This window comes from Salmo salar, chromosome ssa13 (assembly GCF_905237065.1).
Source record: "Salmo salar chromosome ssa13, Ssal_v3.1, whole genome shotgun sequence".
In the NCBI taxonomy this organism is placed as follows: Eukaryota; Metazoa; Chordata; class Actinopteri; order Salmoniformes; family Salmonidae; genus Salmo; species Salmo salar.
The window spans coordinates 44,059,560-44,075,035 of record NC_059454.1 but is presented as its reverse complement, the minus strand read 5'-3'; the positions used below and the strand labels follow the sequence as shown (position 1 = coordinate 44,075,035).

At 43.8% G+C, this 15,476-nt stretch overlaps 1 protein-coding gene across 11 annotated transcripts in view; it reads left to right on the top strand.

The window, feature by feature from the left end:
• The window catches only part of LOC106567001 (sodium channel protein type 8 subunit alpha), an 87,755-nt gene that overhangs the window by 44,506 nt on the left and 27,773 nt on the right, over window positions 1–15,476 (top strand). For 3 of the 11 annotated variants that reach the window (XM_014135747.2, XM_014135745.2, XM_014135748.2), the window contains exons 9-16: window positions 447–588; window positions 5,194–5,400; window positions 5,533–5,544; window positions 6,247–6,534; window positions 9,200–9,523; window positions 10,548–10,568; window positions 11,586–11,721; window positions 13,541–13,779. In XM_014135747.2, coding sequence (XP_013991222.1) covers window positions 447–588; window positions 5,194–5,400; window positions 5,533–5,544; window positions 6,247–6,534; window positions 9,200–9,523; window positions 10,548–10,568; window positions 11,586–11,721; window positions 13,541–13,779 — 1,369 coding nt within the window. The remainder of the gene's footprint in view (window positions 1–446; window positions 589–5,193; window positions 5,401–5,532; window positions 5,545–6,246; window positions 6,535–9,199; window positions 9,524–10,547; window positions 10,569–11,585; window positions 11,722–13,540; window positions 13,780–15,476) is intronic. The other 8 variants (XM_014135756.2, XM_014135759.2, XM_014135758.2 and 5 more) reach the window with 4 other exon arrangements.

The window sequence follows — 15,476 nt, the reverse complement described above, 5'->3', positions numbered from 1 at the left end:
AAAGGCACTTGACAGCCCACTTGGCCCACTAAAGACTCTGACCATGAGGAACAAGATTATCTGGTCTGATTTAACCAATATTAGACTCTTTGGCCTAAATGCTAAGCGTCACATTTAGAGGATACCTGGCACTATCCCTACGGTGAAGCATGGTGGTGGCAGCATCATGCTGTGAGGATATTTTCAGCGGCAGGGACTAGGGGACTAGTCAGGATCAAGGCAAAGATGAACGGCGCAAAGTACAGAGAGATCTTTGATGAACACCTGCTCCAGAGCGCTCAGGACCTCAGACTGGGGTGACGGGATATTGTGTGGAGATTGAATAAATTTAAAATAAGGCTGGAACGTAACAACATTTGGAAAAAGTGAATCTGATTACTTTCCGAATGCACTGTATAATGCTGAGTCATTGAATGGCTGTGTGGCCCTCTCTCCTCTCCCCCCAGCCGCTGCCCCGAGGGCTACACATGCATGAAAGCTGGGAGGAATCCAAACTACGGTTACACCAGCTTCGATAGCTTTGGATGGGCTTTCCTGGCTCTCTTCAGACTCATGACACAGGACTTCTGGGAGAACCTCTACATGCTGGTGAGTATGATATACAGTATAAATTATGATATACAGTATGGTATACAGTATTGTATACAGTATTATATACATTGTGCAGTATGATATACAGTAGGATATACAGTATACAGTATGATATAGGGTAAACAGTATGATATACAGTATTATATACAGTATACACTACCGTTCAAAAGTTTGGGGTCACTTAGAAACGTCCTTGTTTTTGAAAGAAAAGCAATTTTTTTACCCATTAAAATATCAGAAAATTGATCAGAAATACAGTGTAGATATTGTTAATGTTGTAAATGACTATTGTAGCTGGAAACGGCAGATTTTTAATGGAATATCTACATAGGTGTACAGAGGCCCATTATCAGCAACCATCACTCCTGTGTTCCAATGGCACGTTGTGTTAGCTAATCCAAGTTTATCATTTTAAATGGCTAATTGATCATTAGGAAACTATTTTGCAATTATGTTAGCACAGCTGAAAACTGTTGTTCTGATTACAGAAGCAATAAAACTGGCCTTCTTTAGACTAGTTTAGAATCTGCAGCATCAGTATTTGTGGGTTCGATTACAGGCTCAAAATGGCCAGAAACAAAGATTTTTCTTCTGAAACTCGTCAGTCTATTCTTGTTCTGAGAAATGAAGGCTATTCCATGCGAGAAATTGCCAAGAAATGGAAGATCTCGTACATCGTTGTGTACTACTCCCTTCACAGAACAGCGCAAACTGGCTCTAACCAGAATAGAAGAGGAGTGGGAGGCCCCGGTGCACAACTGAGCAAGAGGACAAGTACATTAGAGTGTCTAGTTTGAGAAACAGACACCTCAGAAGTCCTCAACTGGCAGCTTCATTAAATAGTACCCGCAAAACACCAACATCTCAACGTCAACAGTGAAGAGGCGACTCCGGGTTGCTGGCCTTCTAGGCAGAGTTGCAAAGAAAAAGCCATATCTCAGACTGGCCAATAAAAGATTAAAATTGGCAAAAGAACACAGACACCGGATAGGGGAAGATTGGAAAAAAGTGTTATGTACAGACAAATCTAAGTTTGAGGTGTTCGCATCACAAAGAAGAATATTCGTGAGATGCAGAAAAAATGAAAAGATGCTGGAGGGGTGCTTGACACCATCTGTCAAGCATGGTGGAGGCAATGTGATGGTCTGGTGGTGCTTTGGTGGTAGTAAAGTGGGAGATTTGTACAGGGTAAAAGGGATCTTGAAGAAGGCAGGCTATCGCTCCATTATGCAACGCCATGCCATACCCTGTGGACGGTGCTTAATTGGAGCCAATTTCCTCCTACAACAGGACAATGACCCAAAGCACAGCTCTAAACTATGCAAGAACTATTTAGGGAAAAAGCAGTCAGCTGGTATTCTGTCTATAATGGAGTGGCCAGCACAGTCACTGGATCTCAACCCTATTGAGCTGTTGAGGGAGCAGCTTGACCGTATGGTACGTAAGAAGTGCCCATCAATCCAATCCAACTTGTGGGAGGTGCTTCAAGAAGCATGGGTTGAAATCTCTTCAGATTACCTCAACAAATTGACAACTAGAATGCCAAAGGTCTGCAAGGCTGTAATTGCTGCAAATGCAGGATTCTTTGACGAAAGCAAAGTTTGAAGGACACAATTATTATTTCAATTAAAAATCATTATTTCTAACCTTGTCAACGTCTTGACTATATTTCCTATTCATTTTACAATTTATTTCATGTATGTTTTCTAAGTGACCCCAAACTTTTGAACGGTAGTGTGTATCTATGATATTGTATCTCTATGCTGGTTGTATCACATGGTCATCCTTTACCAAATTATATATTGGTTTGGTTTTCACTTTTGAGTCAAATGCAAAATGGAACATGCTTTGTCCACATATTCAGCTGGCCGATTTGGTTGTCTTTGGGTGATATTACAACATTACAACTGTTGCTTCTGGATCGACTCATGCTGCCTGTTTTACAGCCTAATCTCCGTACTGTGGCTCCTGGCTCGACTCATGCTGTCTGTTTTACAGCCTAATCTCCACACTGTGGCTCCTGGCTGGACTCATACTGCCTGTTTTACAGCCTAATCTCTATACTGTGGCTCCTGGATCGACTAATACTGCCTGTTTTACAGCCTAATCTCCACACTGTGGCTCCTGGCTGGACTCATACTGTCTGTTTTACAGGCTAATCTCCACACTGTGGCTCCTGGATCGACTAATACTGCCTGTTTTACAGCCTAATCTCTATACTGTGGCTCCTGGATCGACTCATGCTGCCTGTTTTACAGCCTAATCTCCATACTGTTGCTCCTGGCTCGACTCATGCTGTCTGTTTTACAGGCTAATCTCCACACTGTGGCTCCTGGATCGACTAATACTGCCTGTTTTACAGCCTAATCTCCATACTGTGGCCCCTGGCTCAACTCATGCTGCTTGTTTTACAGCCTAATTTCCACACTGTGGCTCCTTATTCCATAGTGCACTACATATTTAGGGTGCCATATGGGATGCAGCTCCTCAGCCGGACAGGCTCTCTGGAATGGTGGAAAGATACGCTTAGGCTCTGCCATACAGAGCAGAGAGGGCAGGAGGGGTCAGAGGGAGGAGAAGGAAAGGAAGAGAATAACCTGGGGATTACAGTATGGGCAATCAAGGAGACTACGGCTGCATCCCAAATGGCACCTTATTCCCTATGTAGCGAGCCACTTTTGACCAGGGCCCATAGGGCTATGTTTAAAGTAGTGCACTATATAGGGAATTGGGTGCCATTTGGGATGGAGGTTACATGGCTTCTTCTCTCTTAGCTCAGAACAGACCTGTTTTTTTGCTCAGATCTCCAAATCTACTGTTGTGCACGCGCCAGTGTTCGCTCATCTGAGCGTTGTAATATGGAGACTCAAGTCATCATTTGCATTCATCTGTATTCCAGAAGGATATTTGTGCTGTCCTGTTTTAAATCAAGATACTACAGTACAATATGTGCTTGTTTTCTAAGGAGGAAAATCTGAAATGATCTGAAATGATTTCCCATTGTATTGTATCAGATTGTCAGACCGTTACGGTTCAACCTAGGATTTAGATTTTGCATGCATACACTACCCGCTCAAACATGACCAGATTTTAAGATTGCAGCCAATCATATGCACTGTATCCAGAGTAGGCTCAGGTGTGTGTGCGTGTGTAGAATATTTGGTCTGCAGTACATTTACAATGTGGTCGTTTAGCCACGTACTTATCCAAAGCAAGGTAAAACATTGACAAATATTTTTTGAAATGTTAAGGTAGCTTTGAGAGACAACCGCATATCACAGTCTTGGTAAGCTAGTTATTTTATGGGCTCTGCTGTCCTAATGTCGGGCGGAAGTCCGTGTGTGAAACAGGAGGACAGTAGAGTTCCTGTCCTTTTGTCAGTTTGTGCTCCTACCCTGTCTTGCTGGGGAGTGTCGCAGTGTGTTGTGTTGAATATTCTTACCAGTGCTACATGTAAACCGCATCCATAATTGATGGGGTAGGGAATTGCTTCTGCCAGAACCCAGGAAGTCCTCTCTCTCTGCCTCAACTCTGCTCCCTACAGACCATACACCCTCTTTTGAAGGGCCCTAGTGCAGACCGTACTGTACTCCCTCTATTGAAAGGGGAACTAAACGTGCATCCAAAATGGCAACCTATACCCTAAGTGGACTATTTTTTTTTAGTAGACTGAAATATTGCCTCTGCATTTATACAATAGAAAACTAGTACATGACATGATCATGTAATACATACATGGAATTCTGAATAGTATTATGAAACATTTAAGAGACGGGCTATTTTCAAAGGCTGTTTTTAAAGGTATGTTGGAGTCTTCTTTGTCTGCTGCTCTGTGCTTCTGCTTGAGCCTCTTAATCCTCTCTCCACTGGGGATAGCATCCCAATCCACTGAAATCATTGGGCTTGTGTTAGCTAGCTCGCTAGCTCGCTTATGGAGTGTGCTTCCACTGCACTGCTTGGAAAACTAGGTCAAAATGCAGATATTGGGGAGTTGTGCCCATGCTGGGAAACTAATAAACACACACACACACACACTGGGAACCTAGCGAAATGCAGTTAGTGCATGGAAGTGCTTCTGGCGCTGGCACACCCAAGAATAATTCCTACTTCCTAGTTTCAAATCAGTTATAAATCATTGATTATCAGCGTACATAATGTACATGACAGTGAATTGGAATCAGCATCACGCTCTAGTAAGCAGAAGGGAATCTAAATCTAATTTCTTGTGTTTGAAGTGATGAAGTGTTACAGTAGATACTACATTTCTACAAAGCCTGGACATCTTCACGACTACTCAGTAACTGATACATAACCTCTGACCTCTACCCTCCAACTCTACCTCAATATGAACCTCACAGCTCTGTCATATGAGCCAGTTAGCAGTGGAATGAACCAGATCTGAGTACAGGAGGGGGGAACAAAGTGACGGCCTCTTCTGGAGGACTGGATGAGTGACAAGTGTCTGATGCTCTGCTGTACTCTCTGTTCTCTTCCAGACCCTGAGGATGGCAGGGAAGGGATGTTGTTCGGTTTAGAGGTCAGTGGTTATAGGTCAAATATCAGTGTATCTGACCCTCTGTTGTCTTCTCTCTCCCCTCCCAGACCCTGCGGGCAGCAGGGAAGACCTACATGATCTTCTTTGTGCTGGTGATCTTCGTGGGGTCCTTCTACCTGGTCAATCTGATCCTGGCTGTGGTGGCCATGGCCTATGAGGAGCAGAACCAGGCCACCATGGAGGAGGCCGAGCAAAAAGAGGCTGAGTTCAAAGCCATGCTGGAGCAGATCAAGAACCAGCAAGAGGCTGCACAGGTCAGTATCCCAGTGTCTTTGTGTCTCAGCATGTCTATGAGGTTGCGATATGGCACCCTTCTCTGGATATAGTGCATATGTGTTTGGTTAAATGTGTTTGTTTCTCTGTCTCTGTTGTCACTGGCTCTGCAGGAGGCCACACAGGTCAGTGTCTGTCTGTTCTGTCTGTCTGTTCTGTCTGTCTGTTCTGTCTGTCAGTTCTGTCTGACCGTCTGTCTGTCTCTCAGCAGCTTTCTGTGTATACTGTATGTGCTTGTCTTTCTATTGCCACTGTCTCTGCTTACTATACTTCACTCCTATCCTTGACTGTCTCTTTGGTTTAAATCTGTTGTGCCTAATATAAGCAGTGGAGCCGTGTTCGTTACCGTGCTCCTATACCTCACTGTGTTTGTGACGGAGGTGAGTAACCTTGCCTGAGACCTGAAGATCTGCATGGGCTTCCTGAGCCAATGCCTAGGCTTTGGCTTAGCGGGCTAATGCACTCTTCTGGCTCACAGCAAACCGGGGTTCGAACCCTGTCTGTCACATAATGCTTAGTTTAAATCTGTTTAGCCTGATATAAGCTGTACAGCCATGTCTCTGAAGCCTAGCTACGCAAAATGGCCGTTCTGCGTACTTGCTTAGCAAAAAGATGCATACTTCCACAGCCCCAAGTAAGTGAAGTAAGTCAAGTGCAGCTGCAGCCCCGCAATTTGTATCTTGATGAAACTATGCAGGATCGCCATTTTGAGTAGCTAGCTAAATGCGTTGCGTATTTGCACAGGGTAAAAATTAGGCTTCAGGAGGGCTGGACACAGACAGGTGTTTTTTTCACTCTCTCTGTCCTGGTGTGGCGGTCTGCGATAGGCCAACGCCATGGCGACTTCGGCAGGCACGGTGTCGGAGGACGTAGCGGAGGACGACGGTGGGGGGAACCTGTCCTGTAGCTCGTCAGAGATGTCCAAGCTCAGTTCCAAGAGCGCCAAGGAGCGGCGCAACCGCAAGAAGAAGTGGCGCCAGAAAGAGCAGTCACAGAGGGAGGAGAAGGGGGACTGCGAGAAGTTCGTCAAATCCGAGTCAGACGACGGCAGCAAGAGGAGCCGCTTCCGTTTCCCTGACAACCGGTTGGGTCGAAAGTCTTCCATCATGAACCAGGTGAGATGGCGAAGGTTGAAGGTCACGGTGCAATGCATTCTGGGGCATAGATCATTTAGCCTTGAGAGATAAACTCAGATAAACACTATTTAGAGCTTTGTAATGTATCTGTTTAAGGCTCCTACTACAGTGTGTGAAGTATATTGGTTCTAGCTAAAGGTTATAACCAGTTTATAGCATCATAACATATACAGTACTGTGCGTGTATTTGTTGTAGCTGAAGATACAGTAGCATGCATCCAAGGCTTGAATTATTAACAGTGAGTACATGAATGTTTCAGTGAGAGAAGAGCAGTCACACAGTGCTGTATTGCTCTGGCATCTTTCATAGTGTACTGTTACCGTATCTGTTCCCCAACACAGGGCAGTATTCGCTCATGCGTTCATGTGAATTCTATTGGTGTTAGAACTAGGTTTTGTCTGAGATCTTGGTCATCATCATCATCCGTATTAGAGAATAGGCCCGCTAACCAGATGAGTACTCTAGCAGGCTTGTGACCATAAACATGTCGAATCAGCAGAGCTAACATGTACATAACAGTAGTAAGAAAGAGGATTCTGTATGCAACATTAGTAAGAGGATACAGTACAGAGGATACAGATACAGTACAGGTCCAGGTTCACTGTGAGAACAGTGGTATGCTAACAGCTCATATTTCCATAGAACAGCTAGAATGGAGAGTCCCATTCAAATCAATGTTCCGACAATGCGTAGACTGGCAGCAATATTGAGTGTGCCCATAGAAGAAAAACACAAAGTAGAAGCAGGAAGTGAATCTTTTCCCATGCAGCGTTGGGCTCAGCTGTGTGTTTCTCCTGTCTGACTGTCCTGTTTTTGACCTTGCTGGGGTAGGATGTCAGTCGCCTAATTATTTGATTATACGACACGATGAACCATCAAGTCCTGCTCACCAGACTTGAGGGTCTGGGTATGAGGGCACTGCGCTTTACTGGCTACAATCATACCTTACCAACCGGACCCACTACATCTCCCTCAATGGCCATACCTCTGACACACAGGGTGTTCCCCAGGGCTCTGTGCTGGGTTCCCTACCCTTCATCATCTACATCCTCCCCCTTGGTCAGATCCTCCGCCACTTCAATCTCGACTTCCACTGCTACGCCGACGACACCCAGATCTACCTGAGCACCAAATCCCTCCTCAGCGCACCTCTGACCCACATTGAATCCTGCCACATTAAAAACCTGGATGAAACACAACTTCCTCAAGCTAAAAAGTGACAAAACCAAACTCCTCCTCATAGGCACCAAAACCACACTCTGCAAAGTTGGCAACCTTACTCTCACCATTGATGACACCATTGCCCCCCCCTTGCACGCAACCTTGGCGTCCTCCTGGACTCCACCCTCTCCTTCGACCACTACATCCAACAAACTGTCAAATCCTTTTTCGTCAAATCTTCCTTCCTGCAGCTAAAACCTTATTCACACATTCATCACCTCTTGTCTCGACTACTGCAAGCCACTACTCTCCAGCATCAACTCAAGCTCCCTCCATAAGCTCCAATGCTTCAGAACTCTGCAGCCCAACTCCTCACGCACACTACGTCCTGGCAGCACATCACCCCCATCCTCTGTGAACTCCACTGGCTTCCTGTCACCCAACGCATTAACTACAATATCCTCCTTCTGACCTACAAAGCCCTTCATCACCTTGCCCCCCCTCTACCTACCTCTCTGACCTTCTTCTCCCCCTAGCACCCTACTCGCTCACTCCGTTCCACCACAGCAGGCCACCTTGCCGTTCCCAAGTGCAACACATCACAATCTTTTCCCTTCTTTAAGCCTCTCCCCCTTCTCTTTGTTACATGTTCTTCCTGTTGTTAGTCTGCCGTTGTCTTGTTTGGATCTCTGTTTTTTGTTTAGTTTCGACAATTGTAGACCAGCATTGGATCATTGAAAATAGAAATCCAATATATTATTATTGTTATGATGCATTTCCCTGTGTTTAGTAGGTCACTTGATCACTCTCCATCAGCATTTCCCTAAGTGACACACACACACACACACACACACACACACACACACACACACACACACACACACACACACACACACACACACACACACACACACACACACAGATGTTGCCTTTCATTTTGACCCCAGAATTGATGACAACGAGGATTGTCCCAAGTAACGGCACCATCAATGACTCAAAACAACCCCCTCATCTCTTTTCTTCTCTCAAGGAGATTGGACTTCTCATAAGGATCCTATAATTCCATATGTAATTCAATAGGAATTCCACCTTCCTTTCAAATTTCTGAAGCTACATTTAGACCAGGGCTCTCCAACCCTGTTCCTGGACAACTACCCTCCTGTAGGTTTTCGCTCCAACCCCAGTTGTAACTAACCTGATTCAACTTGTCAACCAGCTAATTATTACAATCAGGTGCACTGGATTAGGGTTGGAGAGAGAACCTATGGGACGGAGATCCCAGATGTAGACAGTACTAAAACAGATAAAGACGTAAGGCAGGAGGACAGATAGCAGGAAAGGTGGTTGTGGGGATTCAACCCACGACCTTCAGTGCTCTTTTGTATGCTTTGTGTCAGGAGTTTTACACAGCTACATCAATCTCTCTCCTCTCCTCTCATTTCCTCTTCTCTCCTCATCTCGTTGTCTTCTTGTCCCTTGCAGTCCCTCCTCAGTATCCCAGGCTCACCGTTCCTGTCAAGGCACAACAGCAAGAGCAGCATCTTCAGCTTCAAGGGCCGCGGCAAGGACGTGGGCTCGGAGAACGAGTTCGCCGACGACGAGCATAGCACTGTGGAGGAGTGCGAGGAGAGGCGGGACTCCCTGTTCAGCCCGTACCGGCGGAGCAGCTACACGGGCTACCACCACGGCGGCGGGAAGAGGAACTCAACGGTGGACTGCAACGGCGTGGTGTCGCTGATCAGTCCGGGGACCGGCGGACGCCTTCTGCCTGAGGTGAAAATAGATAAGGCATCTGCTGACGACAGTGTAAGGAAGTCAATGAGTAACTCAGACCCGTCTCCTCTAGGCATGGCCCCCTCTTTCTCAACTTTCTCTCTTCCCTCACTTTCTTATTCTCTCTGTCTCTCTTCTCAACTTTTTTCTTTGCAAGTCCGTATGTCTGCGCTATCTGCGCTCGCCCTCCTCCCCTGCTCCTAGTGTCTCGTGTATGACATGCTGCCCCCCAACCCAAAGAAGCAAAATAGAGAAACTTTAGTTTACTTAATCAGAAAAACATGTTCTTATTGTTACTTTATAACTGGGGTTTTCAGTGACTTCCAGCATACTGTTGTTTTATATCTCAACGTTTTCATTTTCTCACTCCAAACGGTGTTACATTACATTGACATTAAAGGGATAGTTCGAGATTTTGGCAACAAGGCCCTTGCTCCTGTAGACTTCCATGTCATTGCACTCATGCTAGTTAGGAATGGCTCCAGAAACTACCTTCAACTTCCTTCAAACTGCAGACAGAGACATAATGGTATCCATGAGCTCATCTGACTCTGTGTAAGTACGAAAAAAAGGGCTTAATTGCCAAAATCTTTAACTATCCCTTTAACATTTTAGTCATTTAGCAAACTGTCTGATCTTAGAGTGACTTCAGTCAGTGCATTCAACAAATATACGTATAAACAACCACATATAACAGTCATTGTAAGTAAAAACCCTCTTCAAAATAGAGGAAATATTTCCTCCCTTTTCAAACAATCAACAGTGAGCAAACCAAAACAAAGAAAACGGGAAAAAACCAAACCAATCTTTCTCTCTTGCTAGTAAGCAGCATGGTAGTTTGACCTGCCCTTCTACCAGGTCTTGTACAATGTTTTGAATTAGCCAGCATGATAACAACCAAACTAGTGGCTATGATGTCTCTCCTCTCCTACTCTTTGACTTGGTGCATGCTCAATGCATGACGATTGGAACAACTGCAATCCGAATAGTGTTGCCCCTGTGTTCTCCTACAGTAACCAGACTACTCTTCCCTCTATGTTCTCCTCAAATGCTACAGGATTTGTTACAGGACTTGAAGGTGATATTTCAGGGTCAAATAGAAAATGGATTACTATCAGATAGTGTGGAGTTCTGTGTATGGATGGGGTTAGGGACAGGATAATGCTTGGAAAGTAGAACAAAAGGCTGTGTCCGAAATCTTTCTTGCCTACTACTAAATAAAACAGCATACTGTGCACTAATCATACTACGTACTATTTAGACCGTACTGTCTAGTATATATGTATGCAGTAAGCAACAAATATCAACATACTAGGCTCACCCATACTGAGAAGGTGTCATCTAATGCGCAATTGCGTTGTTTCCCTCCATTCCTTCATTTTGGTAGAGCGCGTCCTCTTATCTGATTATCAGCTGTTGTCAAACACACATGGGTCTGAAAAGGCGCTTTTCTTCCTCAATAGTGTTGCAGCGAATTCTACTAGATAAAAGGCGAAATTAGTATGACATCCTGGCATTTAAACCATATAACATTTTCAAAATGTCACATACTATAAAACGTTACATTTTCCTATACTCAATCAGCCTACTATTGAGAACGCAAGTACGGGTTTTCGGACACGGTCAAAGTGGCAGCATTGGAACATTTAGGCAGGGGGGCATTTAGTTAGAATGGGTGTGATGTAATGGTGGTTGGAATCTATTTTACAAGTTTCAGAGAATAGGTAAGTCACAACGTTAATACATACACACACAAATACAAAACACTTCCCTGCTCAATATCAGAATATTACGTTCTTATTCAAGTATTATGTAACAGTCAAATATCCCCATACCACTGCTCCCACTCTGGCTGCGTATGACCTGCATGTTTCTAGAACCAACATATTCTCAACATCTAGCAATAACAAGACAAATACAGTACTATCTGCTGTGCCAACCAAAGAATGACCAACCTCCAATATGGGCCTAACCCCTCCTTCCAATCCAGTCTTGTTACAAGTGCACATCCCTCCCTGGCCAGCGATGGCGCTGTGGGATGGTGTTCATGGTTTGACTACCATCAGTGCTTGATTCTTCTTCTTCCTCCTGGCAGCCCACTACTGAGGTTGAGGTGAAGAAGAAGCTGTCTGGTTCCCTGATGGTGTCTGTGGACCAGCTCAATACCTCCTTCGGAAGGAAAGAGCGGGCCAACAGTGTCATGAGCGTCATCACCAACACACTAGTGGAGGGTACTCTATTCATACTATTAATTTCCCTACACTAACTAACTAGCTATTTCCATGCTCTATTGTTTTCAGCTGACAGTGTAAACCAAAAAGTTACAAATCTGATGTTGAAGAAAGGCAGATCTTACTTCCCATATTTTCTTAGTCTAAACAGGCTCTTACCTTAGACACCCTTTTTTTGGGGACGAACAGTTCTTTCTATTTCGCTATTTCCTTTTCTAACTGATTTAAGATAAGATAAGATTTTTACATTAAGACTTTATTAATCCCCAAACGGGATTCAACTGAGGTGCCCTTCTCTCTCGTTGGACGAACAGTTCTACATCTCCTATATCTATATCTATATACACTACCGGTCAAACATTTTAGAACACCTACTCATTCAAGTGTTTTTATTTATTTGTACTATTTTACACATTATAGAATAATGGTGAAGACATCAAAACTATGAAATAACACATATGGAATCATGTAGAAACCAAAAAAGTGTTAAACAAAGCAAAATATATTTTATATTTGAGATTCTTCAAATAGCCACCCTTTGCCTTGATGACAGCTTTGCACACTCTTGGCATTCTCTCAACCAGCTTCACCTGGAATGCTTTTCCAACAGTCTTGAAGGAGTTCCCACATAGGCTGAGCACTTGTTGGCTGCTTTTCCTTCACTCTGCGGTCCGACTCATCCTAAACCATCTCAATTTGGTTGAGGTCGGGGGATTGTGGAGGCCAGGTCATCTGATGCAGCCCTCCATCACTCTCCTTCTTGGTCAAATATCCCTTACACCGCCTGGAGGTGTGTTGGGTCATTGTCCTGTTGAAAAACAAATGATAGTCCTACCAGATGATAGTCCTGCAGAATGCTGTTGTATTCATGCTGGTTAAGTGTGCCTTGAATTCTAAATCAATCACAGACAGTGTCACCAGTAAAGCACCCCCACACCATAACATCTCCTCCTCCATGCTTTACGGTGGGAACCACACATGCGAACATCATCCGTTCACCCACACCGCGTCTCACAAAGACACGGCTGTTGGAACCAAAAATCTCCAATTTGGACTCCCGACCAAATTACAAATTTCCACCGGTCTAATGTCTAAATTTTCCATATTGACTGACCTTCATGCCTTAAAGTAATGATGGACTGTCATTTCTCTTTGTTTATTTGAGCTGTTCTTGCCATAATATGTACTTGGTCTTTTGCCAAATATCTTCTGTATACCCCCCTACCTTGTCACAACACAACTGATTGGCTCAAAAGCATTAAGAAGGAAAGAAATTACACAAATTAACTTTTAACAAGGCACACCTGTTTATTGATATGCATTCCAGATGACTACCTCATGAAACTGGTTGAGAGAATGCCAAGAGTGTGCAAAGCTGTCATCAAGGCAAAGGGTGGCTATTTGAAGAATCTCAAAACATAACATATATTTTGATTTGTTTAACACTTTTTTTGGTGATTCCATGTGTTATTTCATAGTTTTGATGTCTTCACTATTATTCTACAATGTAGAAAATAGTACAAATAAAGAAAAACCCTTGTATGAGTAGGTGTTCTAAAACTATTGCTTGTCATTCTTGTACTTACAGACACTGCATGACATACATATTATTATTACATAAACAGAACATATTATTATTATTATTATTATTTTATAACATGTATCTCTGTTTTCTTTCAAATACTTTTGAGTGTTTCCTTAAGCCTGGCTGTAGCGCCAGGTGGGCGGGGACAGGATTTTGCGCTGTTGGAGACTATTCTATTATTTGGATTTTTGATATATTCCTTTCCTGGCGTGGTCTCTTAATCAATTTTCTCAGAACTGGAGGAGTCTCAGCGTAGTTGTCCACCTTGCTGGTATAAGTTCTCCAACATCTTCCTCATCTGGGAGTGTTGTCCCATCTGGCTGAAGATCAAGGAGATTGTCAACCTGATCGTCATGGACCCTTTCGTGGACCTGGCCATCACCATCTGTATCGTCCTCAACACCCTCTTCATGGCCATGGAGCACTACCCCATGACACCGCACTTTGAGGAGGTGCTGTCTGTGGGTAACCTGGTGAGGATCTCTCTTTTTTTGTGTGGTATTTTACAGCCGTTATAAGCTGATAATTAAAGGGGAATTTTTTAACCTCATATTCACATGTAGACACTGGTATGGCGCTGTAGATAATGAATATGAGGTTAAAAAGTGGTGAAGTGTCACTTTAAAAAGTACTTTAAGTTAGTACTTACCTAGTATTTGTGTGGTATTAACTTAGAAAGTATATGGTAACATTAGACACTTTCCAGTATTTAGCTCAAATAATTCAACCCACTTGATAGGACAGTCAGCAGAGGGGACGAGAAAGACAGGAGGAGAGTGTGTGTGTCAGACAGATTCATATGTGTGCACCTGGGGCGGCGACACTAACTGCGAGCTAGACCACGATGTGACCACCCCAGGCTCTCTCTCTCTCTCTCTCTCTCAGCTCTCTGTCTCGTTTCCATTGTATATCCCATCATTGATAGTGTGTTCATTTAAAAAACTGAACAGAATCTGGCATTTCATTGTTATCTCGTCCTTGTCATGGTGCGTTGACAATGACAACTCCTCTTATAAGATCTATTCGCTTGTCGTCTGCTGAGAGAGCTGTGTTATTTTGGTGCACGTAATTGGCAGTTCTTTCATTGGCTATTCAAAGCTAAATGAAAACGTTCCCGGACCCCTTACCCAAAGTGTCCCTGTATCTATACAAATCTTCCTTGTGTCTTTCTCCTCTCTGCTCATCTCCCCCCCAATTTCTTACATGGTGCTGGTCTGTATACTGTAGGAGTCTCTTTCTCTCTCTCTGTCCTTTTTTCCTTCCTCTCAACCCCCCTCTCTTATCATATAATTCTTCTGTGCTGCTATTTCCTTGTCCCAGGCAGCAATCTGCTTCACGCTGCCTGCTCTTTCTCTGTGCTGCATGCCAGGCTGGTGGGTGGCCCACATTAATATTTTATGCTGCCTGATCGATGAGCTCCCCTAAAATGGTGCCTGAAGAACGGCTCTTTCTTTCTGAAATCTCAACCTGGCCCTTTTTACAATTAGCATTTCTACAGAAACTGAGTAAAATTCCTGAGCTGCACATACGGTTTCAGTATATTGCTTAGGGCCTTAAGCCTACTAGCTAATGCAAGCTAAAGCTAAAGCAACTAGCTAATGCTGTTATCATGGATACTATTAGAATTTCCACAGAAACACAGTAAAAGTAGAGCTGATGCACATAGGATTTCACTGTCTAGTTAGCATGTCAGCTAAAGCTACTCGTTCATGTTGTTAGCATGGATAGCATATCAGTAGAACACAGTCTCTCTTTCTGTGGTATGGTTAGGATATTGATATTAGGGGTTTGATCAATTTACAGCAGCTGGAAAATGTATCACTTGCAGTAGATTATGAGATCAGTCTTCATGTTTTACATATTAGACCAGTGTGTGCTTGTTGTGAAATAATTTGTAAAGAAACTGTGTATTACCTATTTCTGTGATATTCAGCATCGGGCAGTGTGTGTGTTCTCTTAGAGGTATTTTCATTCATGGGTTGGGTATAACCTTGAAGCATGAGTCTTCACACACACAAATGCTCTCACGCACATAAACACACACACACACACACACACACACACACACACACACACACACACACACACACACACACACACACACACACACACACACACACACACACACACACACACACACTGCCTGGCCACGCCTTGATCTATGGACGCC